The 19,841-nt window shown below is 52.9% G+C and overlaps 1 protein-coding gene across 1 annotated transcript in view; it reads right to left on the minus strand.

Annotated features, from left to right (window-relative positions):
* Positions 1-19,841, minus strand: part of WDR25 (WD repeat domain 25) — a 140,700-nt gene that overhangs the window by 38,318 nt on the left and 82,541 nt on the right. The window contains exon 4 of the mRNA XM_082648319.1: positions 8,214-8,344. Within this exon, the coding sequence (XP_082504445.1) occupies positions 8,214-8,344 (131 nt within the window). The remainder of the gene's footprint in view (positions 1-8,213; positions 8,345-19,841) is intronic.

Raw genomic sequence — 19,841 nt, forward strand, 5'->3', positions numbered from 1 at the left:
AGGGCCTGCAAGGGCGCGGGAATCGAGGCACCGGGTCAAGGTCTTACCCCCCTACCAACCAGCCGTGTGCTGGCTGCTGGAACTTTTCTGAACCTCGGGCACCCCGCCAGGGGGATGGGGTGACAGCAGCACCTGGTACACCTCCAAGGACTGCTGTGTCGCGGTAGATGACACACAGGGAGGGTCCAGTACAGAGCCCGGCAGGTGGTGGCCGCCCAGTCCATGCCACCCGAGAGCACCCCACCACCACCTGACAGATGGGGCAATGGGAGCCCGGAAGGGACAAGGACCCATGGTGAGTCACACGGAGCGGTGATCACGCTCCCCTCACCACCAGGCTGTCCACGCCCTTCCCCGTCTCCACCTCCCTTAGGCTCCCGCTCTCATCTCATAAGAAGTTTGGCTGAAGGCAAAACTTAGCCAGAACTGCAGAAGTACGAAGAGCCCAAACAAAAGGCTTTTTAGTATAAAGCTGATGAAAGAGACAAATGGAGAGTAATCAGAACCTCATTAGGGCAAATAAGCAACCTGCCTACAACGCCACGAAGACTGATGGCGCCCAGGAACCAGGAGGTGAAGGTGCTGAGTCTTCCCGACAGCTGCCACGGCAGGAACGGACATTTCAGGACACCCTCACCTACACAGCAGAGACCCTGCAAAACACCCTTCGGGACTCACACTGATGCTCCCAAACCCTGGCCCCCAGGGCTGTGGTTCGCCACTCGGGCTCTTCATTAGAATCACCTGGAGAGTTTTCACAACGCTGGAGGCCGAGGCCACCTGCAGGGGCGGGTGGGTATCCTCTAAGGCTCCGGGTGCTCTGACCATGGCACCAGGGCAGCCAGTCCAGACCAGCAACCACTGGCTGCATGACCAGCTGGTTCATTCCCCCTCGGGGCAGGACGGCCAAGGTCGGTCAGTGCCGGAGAAGAGCGTGTTAACAGATGCTGACTCAGCTTCCACTTCACCTGGGTGGGCTTATCACTTGGGATTTTTTTTTTAATTGGCCTGGATTAAGGCCGTTAGTCATTCCTGCAACAGTCCCATCCCATCCAGCCAGCACTTCGCTAGGCTCAGGGAAAACAGCAGGAAAGGAGCAAATCCCTTTGCAGGGAGCTTACATTCTGTGGGGAAACTGCAGCAGAGTGAGGGGCTGTGGCAACAACAGGCAGAGATGAGAACCCAAGCAGGTGGGAAGGACGAGCCAGAGGCCTCGCCCACTGTCACCTGCATGATAGGACACACACCTGCAGTGGGTTTGGGACAAAGCTCCCAAAGGAGGTCAAGGAATGAACTCAAGATCTGGACGTCAAGACGGCCCTTTACAAACTTAAAAGGAGAGAAAGATGTAGAACAAGCATGGACTATTGATGATTCGGGTCAAACCAACACTAGAGCAAAGAAAGTGAGCTGGTCTGTCAGAGTAGATCTCACCCTGAGAACTACCCGAGCGGGTGGGGGTCGGTGTTTTCGAGGCCCAGTGGGGACCTGAGGGCACCTGAGACCCTCCTTCTCGGGAACAGAGTAGACCTATGCATCGGAAGTCGTGCTGGGCCCTAGCCTGCCCGGTGTCGGCCCTGCCCACGGAAGGGAAGAGAACCGGAGCAGAGGCCAGGCTCCCAGTGTCGGGAGCCACATGTCCCAGATTTTCCAGGGCTGCTCCAATTGGCAGTGCTCAGTTTTGCTTGGCCGAGAGGTCATTTGCTGAGGTTGGGGTTCCAGAATTTGGTCTCGCAAAAAGGGTGATTCACGAAATACGCAATAGGATTGTTAAGCCTCTGTAGGAGTTTTTCTACAACTTTCATGCATGATACAGGGGAGAAATTTCATTACCTATCCTAACTTTTGGCTCAAACTACATAGTCATCTTAAAGCAAACCTAAAAGTAACTGCCTTGGAGCCTTTCCCACAGTGCTGGTGGGCCCTGCAGACCTGGAACTCTCCAGCTCCCATTCCCGGCCGGGCAAAGAGCCAGGGCCCTGCGAGGCTGGACACCCCATCATCTACGAGACACTGGGGCACATGAGAGCTCAGACTTGGCTGAGGGCTGCAGTGTTAGAACCACTGCACCAGCCCTCATCTGGCCCAGGATCTCCCAAGTCCTCGGCCTCTGTCTACACTTCTGGAATGACCAGTTACAGCTGAATTGCAGCTAGCCTTTATTTCCCATTTGTTGGAGGGCCCACTCCCTCTGCAGAAATCCCAGGGAGGCCACTGCCCCCCGAAATGTGGGCAGGTGGATGCTCCTGCAGGGCTCCATCGTGATGGGAGGGGCGGCTGACCCCAGCAGCTCACTCCAAGTTACCCCCTGAGCACCTGCTCCGGTTCCAGGTCCTGTGGAAGATGCCAAGGCGCAGACATGACTGGACCGAGCCCCCCTCACAGGCAGTTGTCAATGAATAGCTGTCAGGTGAAGGTGCTCACAACCTGTTTATCGCTGAGATAGGTCACAGGTGGTGCAGGTCAATCGCGGACGAAGACCAAGGGTGCTCACGTGAGAGAAGCATGGGACCTCTGTGTTCAGAGGCCCTTTGAGACCTGGCTTCTCAAAGTGTGGTCCATGGTCCGTCTGTCTCTGCATCTCCTGGGAGCTTGTTGAAATGCAGGATCTCACCTGCAAAGGACTGAATGTTTGTGTCCCCCCAAAAATCTATATTTTGAAGCTCTAATCCCCAGTGTGATGATATCTGGAGGTGGGGCCTTTGTGAGGTAATTAGGTTTGGATAAGGTCATGAGGGTGGAGGTCCCATGATGGGAGTGGATGGGACCTTTCTAAGGGATGAAGAGGCCAGAGCTTGCTCGCTCTCCATCATGTGAGGACACAGCAAGAGGCAGCTATCTACAAACCAGGAGGAGCCCCCTCACCAGAACCCGACCACCCTGGCACCCTGATCTCGGACTTCCAGCCTCCAGAACAATGAGAAATAAATGTCTGCTGTTTAAGCCCCCCAGGCTGTGGTATTTCATTACAGCAGTCTGAGCTGACTAAGACATCATCTTGCTGAAACAGAGTCTGCATCCTAACAAGAGTCCCAGGCGCTCTCCTACGCACAGGAGAGTTCAGAGGCCCTGCTTGAAAGATGACCTCATCCTGCCCCTTTACTATACCACGGGGGAAACCCTTGACTGGGAGAGGCTTGAGTTTAGAGATTTGCCTAAAATCAGCCAGCTAAGCAAGTAGGAGAGGGAGGATGGGAACCCAGGGCTGCTGGATCTCAGGCCAATAAGCACTGGCAGCCCGGAGGGGCTTGGACCCCCGTGGTAACATGAAGGTCAGACCACAGACATCCTGGGTTCCAGACCAGACCCACGTTCAAGCAGACCGTCGGGAGACAGAAGAGTCAGAAGACCCTGCACTGGCAGCACGGGGCCGGCACGAGTAAGCAGGCTCGGAGGGTTCGTGCAGAACACATCCTGCCGACCTGCCGGAAATGAAGCCAGGCGCTCTGCGGCGACAAGGGATGTGATCCACTCATCAAACCAGAGCAGAGAGAGATGGACCAAGAAAAGACAGGGGAACCAAAGAGCCCGTTTGCTGTAATGCACCGGGCTGGACCAGAGAAGTCCAGAATCCCAACATTCATCGTGTGGCTAAGCTTAAGGAATGAAAGTCTATGACTGGAAAGTAGCTTTAAAGTTATCTGTTCCAACTACTCCTCAGACCCGCCAAGAGGCTGTCTGGCCGCACCGTCCTGCTCCAGTGGTGGGCTCAGCTCCATCGTCGGAAACCTACCCCTTACCTTCAAAATGCTGACTCACTTTTAACCCAGCAGTTTGAGTTCTGGGGCACAAGCTGCAGGAAAGAAACTGCAAATGTGGACAACACTAGATGCACAGACGTGTCCCACCGTGGAATGTATCACAAAGTAGACTGCGATGGTTTGTCTGGAGGTTAAAGCGAGAGGGGGAGACAGCCCACAAACCCGACTGAGGCGCGGCTCTCTGGAAAAGCCATTCTCTGAGCACACGGCTTCCACAGGGTGCCCATAATAGGGTGAGGCACAGGGGCACCCATCTTGTCAGCCAGGTCAGAAGGATCAGCCCCCACAAGCCACAGCGTGACACACACCACAGCCAGATACGTCTTAGCAGGGATGGGCCAGATCCTAAGTATTTTTGGCTTCGCGGGCCATGTGGTCTCCGGTGCAATTACTCAACTCTACCACTGTGGTGTGAAAGCAGCTGCAGCCGTTACACAAATGAATGACAGGAACTGCATTCCGATAAAACTTTATTTACAAAAACAGGCAGCAAGTCAGATTTAGCCCCAAGCTGCACTTGCCGATCCCTGATCTCCACCTTCACATCTACTAACTTTAAATGGCAAACCAAACCAAACAAAAGGAAATGTCCTAAAATCCAACCTCAGGAAATGGCTTAATAAGCTCAACCATCTGAAATTGACTCATTCGAGCCATATTTATCGAGTGCCTGCTGTGTCAGACGCGGCCCTGAGTGCTGAGGCTAAAGCATGGAGCGAATTAGCCAAGCAGCTGCGTCAGAGGGACGCATTAAACACCTACAAGAGTTCATTTCACTGCAAGGAAAACCCTTGCAATGCTGTGTGAAAAGCAAAATAAGACCAAACAATGTTTTGAAAAACACACAGTGGAAAAGAACAGTGAAATAAAAATATTTAAATGTGGGGCTCCCCTGGTGGCGCAGTGGTTGAGAGTCCGCCTGCCGATGCAGGGGACGCGGGTTCGTGCCCCGGTCCGGGATGATCCCACGTGCCGTGGAGCGGCTGGGCCCGTGAGCCATGGCCGCTGAGCCTGCGTGTCCGGAACCTGTGCTCCGCAACGGGAGAGGCCACAACAGTGAGAGGCCAGCGTACCGCAAAAAAAAAAAAAAAAACACACACACAGTGGAAAAGAACAATGAAATAAAAATATTTAAATGTTACTAATGTTTACCTTTGGCTGGCTCAGCTACCCCTTCTCTCTGTTTCTATTTGTTTTTTCATATAATCGCATATTACTTTTATAATAATAACAGTCCTTCCGTTGTTTTTAAAAGAGGAAACCCGTCTTGATTTTAAGCTAAGGTCTGTGTCCCTCCTGCAGTTTCCACAGCTGCCCCTGAAGGCAGTCAGAAGACAAGCCGCTCAGCCCTAGGTGTTCCTACGCTCACCAGGGAGGGCTGGAAAGTTCAGCACCTGGGACAGAGCCCCAGGCCCCACGGGAGCCCAGCAGGAGGGCAGAGAGCCACCCCAGGTGGCTGTCCACACCTTTCCTCTCTGGCCCTCCTGCTGGGTCCGTACAAGGCACTTGGGCCACACCTATCAGAGGAAACAGAACTGAAGCAGGAAAGAGACTGGTCCCCTGAGTCTGGCTGATGCACATGGAAACAGTCCTTGTGACCCAGCAAGGGAGGACAGGCAGTCAGATTGTTGGTAAAAAGGAAGTAAAAACAAATATTGCACAGATCCCTTTACCCACATTATTAGCTGGGGAGAGACTGGCAAACATGCCGATACCAGTCACAGCAACATCTGCTCCTAATTGCTTCTCCCCCAGCATTCTCAGAACACGTCAGCTGGCGTCTGCCCTAGGAGAAAATCCGATATTTTTAACAAAGTCTTAAATCAGATGGCGTCCTTGATGAGTAATTTCTTACGTGTTTGCTCTTTGAGGCTAAAAACAGCACACCTCTAAGGGACGTGGCTGTCACCAGGGGCTGGTTGATCAGGAGGCCCTGCTTCAAACAGCATGACTAAGAGTTTCTAACTCCAGCAGCACTTTCCAATGTCTTCTTTCATTTATCATGTATTTATATCCCATATACAAGTGTTCAAGTGCTTTTAAAAGTCCACACATCCACTTCTTTACGGGTAACTTTTCTCTCTTTTCCAAATGTTCTTGTTTTTAAAAAGTCTTGTAAAAGAAAAATGTGTGTTTTTTTAAAAAGAGTACATCTCTCTATGCTCTAATTCTCCCACTTGTGAAGTACTTTAGGCAAAATACCTACGGATAGAACATTCTGTTCTCTTTAAGGAAACTGTCTCTGGTTTTAGGTTCTCCTGCAAACACCAGCAGCCCCTTCCCACAGCCTGGGGGGAAAGTGCCTTTCTGCAGCAGCCGGTCTGACGCACCAACTCGCCTTTCGAATCCGGCACTGGAGGTCTTGTCCCACCTCCTTCCATCCTGGCCACGCAGAACGGCCTCTGCTCAGTGAAGACCTGATGCGGGGCTGCACCTGCCCAGGATGGGGCAGGAGGCGGCCCTGGAGGGGGATGCCTTTAGGTAGAGTCTTTGGCGCTGCAGATGCAGCAGGCTAGAGCCCTTTGGCGTGGGACCACTGACTCCCCTGAATCCCTAATGGAGGACGACACTCTCTGACGTTCCACACCCTCTTCTTTCAAGGTCAAGATCAATGCCGGTATCATCATGAACTACCCTGTAGCATTCTAGTGGCTGTGTGCCTCCTTCAGACCAGGGCGGTGCTTCTCAGAGCTTGAAACAGCCATCCTGAAATCACTGAGCCCCCCAGAGGCAGGAGGCAGTCAGGCTCTTCCCCACTGCCCCTCCCTGAGCCCCTCTGCACCCCTGATCCCAGACCCCTGCTCACAAACCTCCCATGGCTCCCCACTGCTGATCCAAACCCAGACTCATGGCATTAAAAACCTCTCTGCCCGGCCTGTCCCACTGCCTGGGGCCCACGCCTGGCCAAGTTGAGCAGGCCACTGGCCCTGCACACACCTTGTATCCCCCATCCCGTGTGACTGCCCTCTGCCTCCGTCCACTCATTCAGTCACCCACGGTCTGATGAGTGCCTACTACGTGCCAGGCACTGTTCTAGGAGCTAGAGTCAGCAGCAAACAAAACAGACAAAAATCCCTGCCCTGGAAGAGCTTACATTCGAGGGGATGGAGACAAGGCAAATAGACAAGCAAAATCCATAGTGTGCCGGGTGATCATAAGTGCTATGGGGAGAAAAGAGGTGGCAGGGGGACTAGTGAATGCCAGGGGTGGCTGGCATGGTGGTCTGGGAAGGCCTCACTGCAGAGGTGGCATTTGAGCAGAACCCTGTAGGAGGGAGGGAGCCTCTCCATAGAAAACTGGGAGGAGAGCCTTCCAGGCAGAAAGTGCAAAGGCCCTGAGGCAGGACTGTGCTGGTGTGTTCTAGGAAAGGCAAGGAGGCGGGTGGGGCTGAGGCTGAGCGGAGATCTTGAGGCCTTGTGGGCCGCCCTAGGGACACAGCTTTTCCTGTGAGTGAGACCTGAGCCTGGAGGGTTCTGACCAGAAGAGTGACACATCTGACTTCCACTGTCACAGGCCACGCCGGCTACTGTGTTGAGAACAAACCGTAAGGGGTCGGGGGAGGTGGGGGGCTGTGGTGGGGGAAGACAGATACCAGAGAGGAAACTACTGCAATTATCTGAGCAAGAGACAACGGCAGCTTAAACCCGAGTTACGACTGGGTTTGCTGATGGTTTGGGTGTTGGGGGGATGACAGGAAGAGTGGAGAGAGGGATGATTCTGATGGTTTGGGCCTGACAACCAGAAAGATGGAGTTGCCACTTTTTTTTTGGCCACACTGTGTGGCATGCGGGATCTTAGTTCCCTGGCCAGGGATCGAACCCATGCCCCCTGCATTGAGAACGTGGAGTCTTAACCACTGGACCACCAGGGAAGTCCTGGACTTGCCATTTCCTAAGTTAGGGAAGCAACAGGAGTGGCAGGCTGTGGTGAAGGACGGGAGTGGACATCACTTCTCTATGGGACTGACGGTGACCAGCCTTTAAGCCCCAACGGGAACACTGTCTCCTCCGAGAAGCCTTCCTTACACTGAGCTGAACTGAAAGCTCACCTGCTCTGAATGCCAGCCCCTCCCTCCCCACCACCCCTCCTCTCACTCACATACACACACAGAGCACTTCTCCACCCCACTTATTTGTATCTACATATTATTCCCCTGAGTAATCTGAGGTTGATTCATCTTATAACATCGGGAAGCATTTGCACACAGTAGGTGCTCAACAAATATGTTTAGTAACATGCTGTATAGAATTGTTACCTATGGTGCTTTAATAATCTAACAACTCAAGAATGTTCTTTCAAAACATCTAAAAATTATGCTTCCCACTGATTCAATATTAAGTGGTAATTATTCCATCTCAAGGGTCCTATATATAGATGCTGACCCACTCCCAATCATTCAAAACGTCCAGGCAAGCTCTGCTGGAAAGGCCATGTGAGGAAGAGGGGTGTTACCTTGCTGGTCCTTACATCCCAAGCTTTCATTTCAGAGCTGAAGCCGCCACATACGAAAACGTTGTGGTCTCTTGGATGAAATTTCAAGGTAGTGATTCTAAAGTCACTTTGACCACTGAAGAGCTGGGTTCCTACAACACGAAAAGAGAAGAGAGGGTTAGAAACTACTCAGATCACAAATGAAATACCTTGACACTAAGATGCCATCTGATACGGAGCCACAGGAAAGCACAAGCCCACCTGGGCCTGAGGCGGCCAATGGAGACTTTCTGGAAACACAACAGCAGCGGCATTTGCCCTCACTCTCTGGCCACCTGGTACTCAATTAGCTTGAAACCCTTCCCCTGGACATAAGAAGCTGGATACCAGTGCAACGCCAAGATCTCAAGCATCACCTCCTCTTACGGGAACCCAGGAAGTACACTTGGTCCTTCAATTCAGAGAGCACTTCCGGAAGGCTGCCCTGCTCTGTGCTTAGGACCACACTGTAGTTAAATGCTCCACCGGCTCACCAGGTAAGGAAGTGAAAGGCATCAATTGGTCCTCTCGAGAGTTACAGCAGAAGCCTTGACAAATCCAATTTGCCTAGATCCTTGGTCTCCAAACTTGTCTGACAGTACATCCCAGCCATGAGAAACCCTTAGGCACATACCGCCAACACGTGTATATTTATTTATGTGCTACTGTACCAGTATATTATGAGTCTAAAAGCAATTACCAAAATAAGAACATTTTGAAAGATGAGACAAGGATAAAATAAACAACATTTTAAAATATATTTTAATATGCCATTTACTAAGAGTATCAACAAACCTCTTGGAAATTATTAAATCAAATGAGTTATAATAATTTTAGTAAGAGCAACAGGACTGAATATGCTTACACTTTTTTAAAACGTAGGGACCTTTTTGTGACTCAGTGATTTGACAGTAGCCCGGTTACAGCTTAAGTTTACACACTGAACACTGTCAGAGCCCCAAAGCCTCCTTCCAGAGATGTGAGGACCCAGAATGGAAGAGACGTTTACCACTAGCAACAGGGGAGACATTTTCCGCTTCCCTCTACCACTGATGCAAAGGATTTTGTGAACAATTCGCTAATGAAGCTCCAGTTCCCCTAATGTCAAATAATGGCTCCTGCCACTAATCAGCGGGTATTGCTGTATATGCTCCTATTTCTAACAACCTAATTCAAAATCCACTGAAATTTTCATTTACAGGATTTTAAAGCAGGAGTAGAAAAACACTGTTCCCAGGTTAACAGTGCTGACACTGAAGTTTTTAATAGGTGACACGTTCACATAGTTTTTGGCAACAAAAATTACAGAGTGGTATAAACAATTAAAAACATCTGTTTTCAAAGTGGTCTCTCCAAAGCGCAGATTTCTTGGAAAGAGGCTGCTCCCTTGTTCTTTGTTCAAGCATCACCTTTACCCTGATGGATGACGAACTGTGTGGATTTTTTTCTAGTATCTTCTAAGGGCCTACAATTGGCAGTCAGTTGTCATCAGAGAAAACTCTGGAAACACTTGGCTTTTTGTAAATGAAGACTCTATACCTCTTTAAGCTCAACAAGCCCCTTAACTATTTTGCTACAAAATGCAACTCACAAAGATTTCCACGGTCATCCTATGTCATCACAATGCTGTCAAGACCTGGCCAGTTTGGGTCGTTGCACTGACTACGGTGACGGGACTATAGACAGCAGCCTAGCTGTCCGAGCTGAGAGGGCAGTTAAGGCAGATGTGGTTCTCTGCCTGGTGGGATGTTGAAAAGCCATTTCCAACTGGAATGATAAATAGCATTCTGTGGCAAGAGGGACAAAGCTCGATACCCGTTCTTAAATTGCAGGAGTATTAAAGAAGGACTGACATGAACAAAGATAGGGAAGACGTGATTCACCCACAGGAAATGAGCTGTTCTAGGGGTAGTAAGGTAACTTCTTAAATTATACTAATATGGCTGTCATAATACTGTTTTTCTAATAAGTAAAGAACTCTTCTATAAAAGCACGAGGAAGATGAGCAGACTTGTCGTATTCTGTGTGCTGTGTCCCTCTCATTAGGTCAAGAGACAAGCAACACTCTCAAATAGACCAGAAAAATCACTTCCCGAGGAACTGGTCTAATTGGAAACCTGGTATTCCCAGTTCTTATTCTTCTTTTCCTTTCCTGAAACTTGTCTGGGACCCAAACTCTTCCTCGCCTTTTCTGCTACACTTCGGGGTCAGAAAGCAAGCGTGACATGCCCGGTTAGCAAGCCCCCCGCCCAGGGAGGATGGAGCAGGGGGCCGCCCGCCCGTGCGGTACCGCGTGCCCTGGGGATGGGCTTCGTGCCTGCAGCGCTGGCTGCAGGAGCTTCGCTCCAGCCAGGGGGCTGGGGCAGCCACATGGGGGCTAAGGGCGAGGGACTATCACTACATCCCCTCGATGGAAAAGGAGCACAGATGTCGCTGCGACCCTCACACCGGCGCAAGAAGGCCCCTGTAGGCCAGAAGTCTTCTCTCCAGACAGATACAGCCGCGCCTAATGCCGACTCCTTGCTCATTTGGAACTCACTGCCAACCCTTAAGTCCAAAAGGAAAAACAAACTCTATATGCCTGGAGAAAAAATTCTCCCTGTTTCTTGGACCATAGCATATACCATATGCTTATTTCAGGAAAAGCAGTGAATTAGCCATGTTTTTTTCAAAAAGTGCCGTGACAGTCTTGCCAATAATGGGGGAAAAAGATGAGAGGAAAAGTGAAAGTCGAGTTGCTAAAAGATAATGACTGGACTTTTTTGCTGAAAAAATGTATTTCTGACTACGTTATTCATCCTCAATCCCCCAAAGAGATTGAGAGAGAATCTATGTCTTTTAAGTACTAAAATTTTCCAGTTAGAAGACAAGCTGTAATTTCTATTTTTTCCTACTTTTACTTGTAATAACTAGGCCTTCACTGTACTTCTTTGTTAAAAGGGACCAAAATGAAATTTTTCCAGTTTTGAATAATAATTACAGATACCTATTGGGAAACACGAGGTAAGGAGGTCTGGGGCGAGACTGTGGCACAGAAATCAGGACCCCAGCCATTGTCACCCAGCAACCTGTTCAAAGTGGGAGGTGATACAGCAGAGGGGTGGGGAGTCACACACACCCGGGTCCCACCCCAGCTCTGTCACTTCCAGTGGAGCGACCTTGGGCAGGGCCCTTCCCTGCTGTGTCACGCGCCCTCATAAACACACGTCTGTCGGGAGGGCTGTACGGAAAGCATTCTAGAGGGCCTGGCAGACAGCAAACAACAAAGGGGAAAACTCTTACAGTTTGAAAAAAACGAAACCTCAAATTATTGAATTCACCCTCAGTTAAACTGAAAGCTAAAGCCAAGGGATGTGAGTTTTTAAGAGCAGGGAACTTGAGAGATCACTGACGTTGAGTTTCTGTTCTGAGGGAACCTGAGAGATCACTGACGTTGAGTTTCTGTTCTGAGGGAACCTGAGAGATCACTGACGGTTGAGTTTCTGTTCTGAGGGAACTTGAGAGATCACTGACGTTGAGTTTCTGTTCTGAGGCTATGAGAATACAATGCCTTGGGCTGCCTTTACCTTTAGTTAAAGAGATACAAATAAAGGCTGGTAAATACTTATCAGAAACTGTCTTGAAGGTGATAGCCACGCTGGAGGTGAAGGTCCTTTGCTGTCAGATGTGTTCCTACTCTGCAACTTTTCATAAATGGAGTAGCTTTTTTTGTTTGTTGTTTTTGTTTTTTTTAATTTTTCTTTATTTATTTTCTTTATTTTTTTTATTTTTATTTTTGGCTGTGTTAGGTCTTCGTTGCTGTGCGCGGGCTTTCTCTAGTTGTGGTGAGCGGAGGCTGCTCTTCCTTGCAGCGCACAGGCTTCTCACTGTGGTGTCTTCTCTTGTTGCGGAGCACAGGCCCTAGACGCGCGGGCTTCAGTAGCTGTGGCTCGCGGGCTCTAGAGCGCAGGCTCAGTAGTTGTGGCACACAGGCTTAGTTGCTCCGCCGCACGTGGGATCTTCCTGGACCAGGGCTCGAACCCGTGTCCCCTGCATTGGCAGGCGGATTCTTAACCACTGTGCCACCAGGGAAGCCAGGAGTAGCTTGTTTATCGCACCCCCTCCTGGGCAATGCTACTTTGAGCACAATGGTTAGTTGTATATAACCTTTAACCGTGAGACTTATCTGGCTTGTTTACATGTTTGTTATGGAAAATTCCATTTATTCACTGCATGCTGCTTATAAGAAACCGAGTTTTAAAATATTTAGTCCACTGACACTGACTTTATTGATCTTGTTCTAATGATCTCAACCAGGATAAAAGAACTGCTCAGACTCTCTTGGAGTTAGGAAAAACCACTTCTTTTCCTCCTTGAATCTATAATGATACAGATAAACTACACATCGCCATTAAAACAAAAGCCTGTTTAAGACAGAACGCAGAAACTCAACTGGGTCTCTTGACACGACTAGTGCTGGCAATGCACCGTCACCAATATTGCTGTGATAAGGCAGCTGTAACACTGGCCGCGCTCCTCCTCGGGGAGCCCCCTCTTTCTCCGGTGGAGACACTGAGCTTCCCAGGGTGACCACCTGCGTGGCCAGGCAACACTGCCTGTCAACCCTAACGCCTACCCTGTGGGACCCTATGGTCACGAGGGCTCCAGGGCCCTGAGGGGCCTCCTCTGTCCCAGCACGTCTGGCCCCCGGCCCAGTTCCTGGCACGTAAGAAGCACTTGACACAGGTCAGGTGAAACCCAAGTAGGGGGCCCCAAGAAAGAGCAGGGAAGCTCATGCCCTCCTCTCCAGAGAGATGGCGCCTATCGCCTCCAGGCCTGCCTGGGGCTTGCACGTGTCATGCCACAACCCTGCGTGGGAGGTGTAATTACCCCATTTCTCAGCGTTGGGGGAATGAGGGATGGAAGCCCAGAGAGGTGAGGCCTCATCCAGGGCCTTGTGAGTCGGCCACGCTGGGACAGAGGCTGGACCCCTGTGACCCCGGAGCCCGCCCGCGAGCGATTCGTGACCTTTCCTTCCGCTGAGCACTGCGCGCACATCACAGGCTCGGGAGCGGGTAGGGGAGATGCTGACGAGGGATTGGCTGGTGCTGTTGGCTGGTGGTGATTGAGCTCGTGTTCCCAGGCAGGCGGTGTATGACTCATCCTGTGAAAATCAATATCGTTACACTCATCCTCTGGGAAGTATTCAGCCAGCCGTAAATTTAACCCTCCTGACTCAAAGTTAACGAAGAAAGGAGCTTACTAACTTTCAAATCAAACTCTGTGAATCAGAAATGAGCACCATCTTGGCACGCCGGGCAGAGTCCCGGGGAGGGTCCAGGCCAGAGTCAGACGGGCCCGCGTCTGCACGCTCCCTGTAGGTAAGCTAGCAGCCCCGGGATCCGCCGGCAAGCCTCTCAGATCCGTGGGCTCCTAATACGTGCACTCAGGAGAATAAATCTTACCTTCAGGGCTTGTTGTGAGAATTAGAAATAATGCACATAAGACAGCAAGCCCCAGGCAAACGACAGGCCCGACAGACAGCGGCTGCAGCAGCAGCAGTAGTCACAGCAGAAACAGCAGTAGCTGTTGTAGAAATTTCTTTCCTATCAAGTTTGGCCACTGCATTTCATTAACTGGACAAGACTGAATTTGCCAAAATTAAAAAAAAAAAAAAAGTTCTCAACTTGCAAACAGGTCCCAAAGGTACAACTTATGTTGGTTTTCTGGGACTCAGAAGTTACCACCAGGACAACGAACAAGCCGTGACTGTGTTTAGCCTCCGGGGTCAGTCAACAGAGGTCGTCCTACCTACAAAGGGAGCCAAACTGCAGTGCAAGCACAATTAAACACACACACAGATAAAAACATCACCTCTGTGCAATAATGGTAATGAATGAAATAGTGCCGTTGATTAAAAACCACCTTTGATTTATCCAGAGGGCTGGCACGAGCTTAACTAGAGGCAGATGACTAGTCAGAGGTTTGTGGAGGCGTGGAAGGACCTCGAAGGCAGGTTCTAAAGTGTGAGATACGGGGCTGGCAGGGGCTTTACTCAAGCTTGGTAACATCTGATTTAATATCCACAACTAGGTCAGCTTCTTACTCCAAAGCTGTATGGAAAGAGGGGGAGAAATCGAGGTTGGGACTGGAGAGAAATACTCCTCAGCGGAGGAGAAGAGCGTGGGTGGGAATGGGGACGGGTGCCCGGGATCAAAAGGGCACAGCCTTGAGAACAGACTAGTTTAAAGGAGGGCTGGGAAAGGGATGCCGGTGAAGGAGCGAGCTTAGGAGAAAGTGGGACCCCACTGTGTAGAGGAGTCTGCGGGGTCCCGCCTGTATCTGTGGGACGGAGGACAGGAGGGCAGGCGGCTGCTCCCAGGGCAAGAGGACACTGGAGGGGCGGCAGCCAGGGACCGCCATCAGCTCAGACCTCACTGGGGCACAGAGCTCTGCACAGCCTCCATATCTGGATCTAGTAGTAAAACCCCGAGGACCAAAGGAGCAATGACACGAGACCTGCCCACACCCTCGGGAGCTCCATGTCCATGCCCGCTGCTGTCCGCGGGCGCGTGAAGGACACCTAACCGGGTTCCTCTGAGCTGTTCCAGAGAATAGTCATGGTGCTGGAAAGCCTAAAGGCTGGAAAAGCCCAGGCCCCTCTCACCAGCGCCTCCCAGGAGACCCAGGGTCAGGGGGCGGCACCACTCTGAAGGCTTTAGCCCAACAAGGAGCCCCCCTGCCGCCACTTCTCCAAAGCCGAGTGAGCCCCTGACACTCTTCTCCGGGCTTTTAATATGGACGCTTCTCACCCTTCCTCTGACAAGTGTTTTAAAATCGTCAGGGCAAACATTTCTCCTGCTGGGACGGCGGCTGTCGATAGCCGGAGAAGCACCCTTCAGCCAGTCACTTCATCAGAGGGATCAGTCTGGGCGCGCTTTCTTCCCAGAGGCCCCGAGTTATCCTCGGCAGGTGGTGAGCCAGCTGCCCGGGTGAGAGCGGGCTCCCCCGGAGTCAGCTTAAGCAAACTGTTCGGTCACAGCCCAGAAACACACGTGCTTGAGGGTACCCACTCTTGTCCTTGAACAGCCAAAGCCACTGCCAGTCACACGGGCCGGAGCTGAACCCCAGCTCTGTCACTGCAAGTCATCCAACGCTCCAAGCCTCAGTTTCTGAGCCCATGAAATAGGGATGAAAACACTTCCCCCATAGGTTAGCGTGAAGACTAACTATGTAATAAGCAGAGAGCCTAACATCCACTTATTCATTCTGGCTTGATCCAGGCCAGGCAGGGTGCCAGGAACCAGGGCTACACGGCTCACAGCCTGGCCCACAGGGAGCGCCCAGCCGATTTGTCACTCCCCTTTTCCTTGGAGCATTCCTGTGATGGAGGCCCCAGTCATGACGCAAAAACAAGGGAGACACCAGAAGACACTTCTTGGAAAAGAAAAGTCATGATCATTCATGGGTCCAGTTCCAGTCGGTCACTCGGGCCCACGCACCTTGACCCCCACGGAAAGACACAGGGACCCCAGAGCAGAAGGAGCCAGGCAGGGGCGGGGGCAGCAGGGCGCGGGAAGCGGGGTCTGAGTGAAGAGGACGCCCGCTCAAGTGAAAGGCACGTGCCGACCCATCACGAGGAGGAAGCTGCTACCCCGCTCAGGCCATTTTGTCACGGAGCAGCGGAGGACGTAGGAGAGGCTGGGAGACCCTGAAAGGCGGTCTTCCTGCTGGTCTGCCCCCAGACCCACACGTGGGATCAAGAGCGACACCAGGAAGCTGGCTCGGGGGGACCTCTGGGGGCTTTTGGAACTGAGCCACCAAAGCTGCCCCGTTTGGGGACGTGGTCCAGCCACTGCGGCTCTCCGGATGCTCAGAGGAACACGGCTATGATTTCCTACCTTCTGAAGGGCCTTGTGGGGCAGGGGCGGGGAAGGGAAGGGCAGCCTTTGCTGAGTGCTTGCCGTGCAGCAGGCACTCTGGATACGTTATCCCAGCTGTTCCCCTCCATGACCCCAGCTGCTGGGCATTGCTACCCATCTCACAGATGCGGAAACGGAAGTAAAGGAAGCTTCCCCGAGGACGCCCGGCTTGGGTAGGTGGAAGAGCCGTGTCTCCACCCCATCCAAGTTCCTCCTACCACACTGGGCTGCCTCCAGCATCCGGGAGCTGGGACCGGGTGGCACGGCCTGGATGCCCCGGATGGGCTGGACACACGTCAGGAGAGCTGACTGGGCACAGGAAGGAGGACAGGGTGCCCTGCCCATCCAGGGCCCTGGAGGCTCCAGGGAAAGGACCATCTCCTTTGCAGCCAACAAATGCAAAGTTCAAGGCCTCGTGTGCCTCCCAGGCCTTAACAGCCAGGCTGGGGGCGATGGTCTAAGGGGTGGAATCTGCAAGAACCAGTACCACTTAGAACTGAACGAGCTCAAGCTCTTCGGGGGCTTTTGAGGAGACGGGCTGATGTGGTGTGCCGGACAGCTGACTCATAAAGCCGGCGGCACTCGGGGCCCTGGTGGAGTCGAAGACCAGCGCTCCCCGAGGCCGCCTCAGCCTGACGCATCAGAGACGTTTCCTTAGGAAGATTACAGACTGAAATGATAGCACCAGAAATAATTAACCTGTGAGCAGATTTTATTTAAGTGTTGATTCATGGTTGTTCTCTAAGCCAACAGCCCGTCAGAACCATAAATTAACGAGATAAAATGTTGCTGGCCCTCCATATTTCAGGCCGGGTATTGACGTTTTAGAATCCACAGATTTTTAACTGTATTGACTGAGGACACCAGGATAAATGGCCTTGGCGCCAAATTCCCATTAACGACAATGGGCACCGAGTGACTAATTCCCAGAGCGCTGCGGTGAGAACGCCCTGCGCTGCTTTCTCCTGGCGGGGAGTTCTAATTAGATTGAAATGGAACAGCCAAATCACCAAGGGCGGAAAGAGGCAAAGCAAGTGAAAAGGAAGATCAGACTCGGTGACAAGAAAGGACAGAAGTCAAACGAGGCCGAGAGCCACGGGGGCTGTATACAGCCCCCGCACGCCCTGGGCCAGGTGGGGTGCCAGAATGCGGCGTGGGCGTGCGTGCAGACCCCACTCCGGCGGCCCCTGATGAACCCACCCCCGCCTGGCAAGGGCCTCCTCAGCTCTGCCTCACGTGCACGCACGCTGAGCAGCTGCTCCGAGCCAGGCCTGGCCACGTGACAGAGACACAAAGACCACCTGGATGGGCCCCATCCTCAAGGAGCTCCCACACTAGCCATGGAGATGGACACAGAAACCAAACCTCTCAGTGGCAGAGGCCCCACCCAGGGGTTGGCGGCCTTCCCCAAGGGCAAGGCCAGACCCCTGGACCCTACGCACCAAGCAACAAAGGACATCCAGCACGCTGACCATGGTAGCCCCAGCCCAGGTCCTGTACGAGTAGCTGCTGAAGGAATGAGAGGGGGCCTTCAATAGGCAAACCGGGTGGTGAGCCCATTCCCAGCAGAGGGGTGGGGGGCAAAAGTGCCCCCTCACCTCCCCGGGGGGACGGCAAAGCCCTGAGGGTCCGGCCATGCTTTCCCTGTCCCACCCAACACACCACAGCTAGAGGAGCAGCTGGGACCGGGCCAGACAATGTTCCCTCCAGCGAGTTCTACCACCAGCTGGGCAGGGCTGCCACATCCCCTCCTGAAGCTCCCCACCCAGCCTCGGGTCACCCCCAGCCCGCTACAGCCACCAGGGAGGCCTGCCCAGGGTGCACATGGAGCCATGATTCTCTCCTGCTCCAAACTCAGCAATGGCCCCTACTGCCACCTGCTGCGGCAGTGCCTAACTGGCCAGGTGAGAGGACTCTCTTCGAACGTCTGAAAATGTCAGAGCCCCCCCCCCACTCACTCACTCACACACACACATACACACACACAATGGCAATGTCTGCTTAACATCTGTTGATTGAGAAGATAGATCATGACAAAGGGCCGCTAGGAATCCATTAATGTTATCAAATGAACTTGTATTTGATTAACACGACAGCATCACCAGCATGTGAGAAGCATCCCTTCTCCACTCTTGGGCAGGCAGTGCAGGTACCCATGGGTGCTCAGTGACACTGGACTGGGGAGCAGCATCTGGGGAATGCACACCCCACAGGCCAGGAAGCGCATGGAGCCCGAGCTCCCCTTCCTGCACCCCCAAACTCACTTCCCCCAGCTCCCTGCACCCCACACTTCCACACACACCACGTGGTTCATGTTCCTGAACTCCGTCCTCATTCCATCTGCTGAGAACCCACTTCCCTCCCCCTCCCCAGCCCCACTCCATCCTGATTCTCTGTCCCCCAGTTCCTGCCTCAGCTTGGGTCCCACTTCCTCCAGGAAGCCTTCCTTGATCTCCCAGGCTAGATGTCCTTGCGGTTCCTATATCTCTCTCCATCACTGTACCCTGGAACTCTCTGCAATTCTGTCTCCCCCAGTGGATGTGAGCTCCTCCAGGGTGGATCCTGGGACTTATTCACCTCTGTGTCTCCAATACCGAGCACGGCTTATTGGACACACAGGTAACAAAGTATAACAGTCAGGCAGCTGGCTTCAGAGCCTGGCAGACCTGTGTGCATCCTGGTTCAGCCACTTCCTGGTTGTGCCCCGTGCCTGTGTGTGACGAGGGGATTCCGGTGGTGCCAGTCTCAAAGGGTGAATGGGCCCTCACCCCACATGTTAAGCTGCAGAGGAATGCCTTGCACACAGTCGGTGCTCAGTGACAGTACCTACTGCTGGCACCAGCGACCCAACTGTCACCGTCACCCAGGGCACCAAACCCCCTAAGCCTCGACTCCCTCTCAGAGGGGCTCACAGGAAGAGCGTGGTCTTTGTTGCCAAAAAGAACACCGTACACTCAGCACTGTGTAAAGGGCCCAGGGTTTGCAGCTGCACGGACGTGGCTCCAAACCCCCACCTGCCCTGCACCACTGGAGGCCCTGAGCCAGTCACTCGGCCCTTGCAGCCTCAGTCTAGTCGCCTGTGAAATGGGGATAACAATGGCTGGCAGGATTGAAATGTGTGCAAAGCCTGTGGCACAGTACCAGCCGCCGACACAGCCAACAGCCTGGTCAACACCCCACTGACGGCACACGGGGCCCAGCCAAAGGAGCTGCATGGCCTCAAAAGGGTCGTCCCTCAGTGACCCAGCAAGAGAGGAGGACACCAGGTGAGCAACAAACCCGCTGCATCCAAGCTGCGGGGCGGAGCTGGGTGGCTGGACCCCGGAGTGATCACCCCCTGTTTGCCAGGCTCTGGGAGAGGCACGGACCCCAGGACCACCACAGCTGGGCCAGGCAGGCAGGGGTTGCCTGAGGGCTCGAGGGACGCCCCGGGCACTGGTGTGAACCCAGGCCTCCCCTCCTGGTGCTGGCAGCGATGCCCAGCAGAAAAGTGACCCAGGAGGAACCCAGGGAGGAAAAGGCAACGTGGGCGCTGAGGGCAGCCGGCCCGGGGGTCAGGGGCAAGGCTGGAACCCAGGTCTGCGCTCGCTGGCTCTGTTCTCGCCCGAAGCACAGACAGGCCCCCACTCCGGGGCTGTGGCGGGATTCGTGCTCAACGTGCCGGCTGCATCGGAATGCCGGGGAATGGAAAGTTCCTCCCACTGACTCC

This window comes from Grampus griseus (assembly GCF_964374135.1).
Source record: "Grampus griseus genome assembly, chromosome: 2".
NCBI classification, from domain to species: domain Eukaryota; kingdom Metazoa; phylum Chordata; class Mammalia; order Artiodactyla; family Delphinidae; genus Grampus; species Grampus griseus.